Raw genomic sequence first — 3,724 nt, 5'->3', positions numbered from 1 at the left:
ATATATATATATATATATATATATATATATATATTAAAGAATTCTATTTATTTAGTATTTGCTTGCGAAATATGAAGTCCGAGTGTAATAGATATTTTAAATTACAAGCAACAGAAAAAACATACTAAAAGTGACAGAAAATGAGTGATATGAAGGGCACTTCTTCATTAATTTTTCCCATGTTTCAACCAGCGTATGATGAGCTAAAAGAAGGCCGCAAGCTAACATGTATGTACTGATGATCGCTACGAGTATACTCCTGAGTTCTCCATTCCTTTATACTTAGTCTTGCGTAAGTTCCTAACACTAAGAGAGCCCCGATCACTCCTCAATCAATCAATCATTCTGGTAGAAACCTATTCTCATTGATCAACCCTCACCTCATTACCTTGAAACCAGCGGTTAGTGAAGTGTCAATCCAGGACATAAAATTGTGTTACTGAGCTTTGGGATATCTGGGTTTTTATGTACCAGCGTTCAACTGGCAGGTATAAATCAGCCGGAAACGGGCAATTCTGCAAACCATAAATTTAACACATGAATGAGCGAATAGCTTTTAAAACACTGCTCTCATAAATATTTGACAACATTCAGAAGGGTAAGGGTATTAAATAAGAGTCGCTAAAGTTGTGGCATAGTATTGAGAACAGGTGGACCAAATAGGCTAATTGACCATGTAAAATATTTGCTGAAATAAGAGGAATGTTTATGTGAAGTGAAAATTTTTTAGGTTTACCTGCATTATTTTGAAATCTATAAAACTATTTGAATTTATATACTTTTACACTAAACAGGTCTGTACACCGTCAGCTGAAGTTTGATAAATTGGCTGAGCCATTTGCTAATATTTATATTTTATTTATAGTATTAATTATAGATGGTTTAATATGTAGTGTAATGCACACAAAAATACAAAACTATTTCCAAATTTTACACTGGATTGCACCAGTGATGAATTTAAACCTCATTCATTGGAAATACAGTTTAAGCACTGCTTGAGATAAAACTCACTTTAAAGAACATAGCTGTGGAAGTTTGAACATAAGATACTTTAACAATTGATTACTTTCGTGTAAATTGTTTTATGGAATGTTTAAAAGTGGAAGAACAAAGGTAAAAAGTTACAATCCTCATAGAGCCATTCTTTCCCATACAACGGAAAACGAAAAATAACAAGACTTTATGACGCAAAACCAGTCATAAATGATTATTTTAAGATGGATTTTCTCATATACCAGGATTAAATTCTTTTTTTAAAGTATTAGTCTTCTCTGTTCTATGTATGTGTATGATGAAACAAATAGAGGTGTTTGGTTAAAATTTACACCAATGACGTGTATATGTCAAATTACCGTTGTAATAAACTTTACGGAACCCAAAATTGAAGAAATATCGTCTAAACGTTATGAAATCGCTAAATCCACGAATATACCACGAATGATGAATGTTTTGTATCATTCTGTCATGGCCTTGTGTGATGCTTTTTTATATCTATTGAATTTGAAGAGATATAAATAAAAGTTAATTTTACATTACTTGCTTATTCAAAATTATTAGGAAAACAATAGATGACTGTAAATACTCATGGAAGAAGTTAGTTGAGCTAGTTGCTGTTGTTGAGTTGGTAACACTGTCATGTCTTCTATGGTTAACATTGGTCTTAGTGCTTCGTGACCATCTCTTGTACGTTAAGAGAGAAGGTGACTGTCTTGATCGGTGTTCCACCAAGTCTTAATTGGTTGATATGTCGTTTGAAAGTGTAGTCGCTGTCTAGTCTGATGAGGTAGTATAGAAGTCCGTATTTCTGTAAGATTGTTTTCCAGTGATTCTTGATGTTTTAATAGTATCGGACTTGGACTCTTTCTCTTAATTTGTACTGCCTTGCTGTACTTTTTCACATTGTTGATTTTTGGATACTTGATGGTTTTAATGCATCACGCTTGGTTCAGATCTGTCTGTTTAGGAATATTTCTGAACGTGTCTTTCCACTGGCCAGGGGCATAGCTCTATATCTGAAGTTTTGTTTCATTGTTGAGGGGTCTTCATCATTGCTGCCAATCTGTGCTTGAAGGTTAGGACGACCCTTTCATCTAGACCGTTGGTCGCTGGATTACCCGGTGCTATGAACGTTATTGAAAATTCATCCATATTTTTAGAACTTCTGGAGATTTTCGATGGTGAAGATCGCATCATTGTACGACACCATCACGTCTGGGTATCCGTAGCGAGCGAATACATTTTGAATCATTTCTATAGTCGATGTTGAAGTTGGACCTGAATAGCATACTTCCATTTCCACCCGTTTGGATTTTGCATCCATAACAACGAGAAAGTTGTGGTTATGGAATGGCTCAGCGTAGTCAACGTGAATCCGCTGACAGTTGTTCTCTGGTATCTCCGAAGGGTTAAGAGGTGCTTTTGGTGGTCTACATCTTAATAGAGCTCTTACAGCACATTCTCTCACAACTCTTTTGACATGCTTGTCAATAAATTTCCAGTACACGTACCGGCGAGCAAGTTGTTTCATTTTTGTAGATCTGATATTCGTGTGATGAATTTTTTTAAGAACCGAATCTTGAAGGCTTGCTGGTACAACGACTCGTGACTGAATATGATGTTGTTAGATATAGTGGACTGGAGACTTCTTTGCTGCCTAGAAGTACTTATTGAAGTACGTTGGATAGGTTTAGATCTTTCTTTGTTTCTTCCCGTAAGGTTTCATATTTGTTGAGTTGATTGTGGTAATGACTTTTATTTTTGATTCAAAATTTTGATTTACTTCAATGTTTATTGAGTTTTAAGTGTTAGGTGGTGTTTAAATTGGTGCTCTTGATAAGCAGTTAGCATTTGTGTTGTCGCTGCCTTTCTTATAAATTACCTCATAGTTTAAACCTGATAGGAATGCGGCATACCGCTGGAGTCGAGCTGAAGTTATTTTGGGGTATTTTAGAGTTTTGATGAAAAATCCTTGCTGATAAAAATGTCCTACTGAGAATACAATGGCCAAAGGCCTCTCTGTTCAACTGCGAGTAATGTTTTTCAGCCTGCATAAGAGAAGTAGATGGGACAAAGGCAATGAGTCGCTCTTGTCCATCGATGACGTGAGAAAGTATCCCCCCAACACCTTGAGGGCTGGCATCGCAGGCGAGTTGAACTGGCAAGGCTGGTTCAAATGGTGAACTAACTTGTTCACTGGCAGTGTCTTGCTTGAGTCGAGAAAAGGCTTTGATGCATTTTCTTTTCCAGTTGAACCTGGCGTTCTTGACTAGAAGTTGTCACAGAGGCGCTATGAGGGTTGAAAGATTGGGATAAACCGTGAATAATAGGTTACCATCCCTAGAAATCTCCTTACTTCTCCAATTGATGTGGGATGTTTCATTTTCAAAATTACATTGATCTTCCCAGGTTATTTTAGAATTTTGATGTGTTCGACAATGTGACCTATGAATTCTATGCGTTCTTGAAAGAAATACCACTTTCTTCATTGATGTGTAGGTCAAATTCCTGCAGTTACTTGAGACAGGCGTATAAGTTGGATTTGAATTATTTGATTTTCGAGCCGTGGAATATAATGTCATCAAAGTAGTATTCGGTCTGGGTTAAGACTCTGAGAATTTTGTTGATGATACGGTAAATTCTGCTAGTGTTGTTTTGATACCGAAGGATAGTTTGTTCATTCTGTATGTTCCTCGGTGATTGTTATTGTCTTTATCTTCTGGATGGA

General features: G+C 36.1%; 1 protein-coding gene across 1 annotated transcript; it reads right to left on the bottom strand.

The window, feature by feature from the left end:
- Window positions 1–2,152: 2,152 nt before the first annotated feature.
- Window positions 2,153–2,527, bottom strand: LOC124366748 (uncharacterized protein K02A2.6-like). Its single transcript, XM_046823349.1, has one exon. The coding sequence runs from the start codon at window positions 2,525–2,527 to the stop codon at window positions 2,153–2,155; it is 375 nt and encodes a 124-aa protein (XP_046679305.1).
- Between the last annotated feature and the right edge of the window lie 1,197 nt (window positions 2,528–3,724).

Source organism: Homalodisca vitripennis, chromosome 7 (genome assembly GCF_021130785.1).
Source record: "Homalodisca vitripennis isolate AUS2020 chromosome 7, UT_GWSS_2.1, whole genome shotgun sequence".
Lineage (NCBI taxonomy): Eukaryota > Metazoa > Arthropoda > Insecta > Hemiptera > Cicadellidae > Homalodisca > Homalodisca vitripennis.
This window is presented reverse-complemented; position numbering and strand designations above follow the sequence as displayed.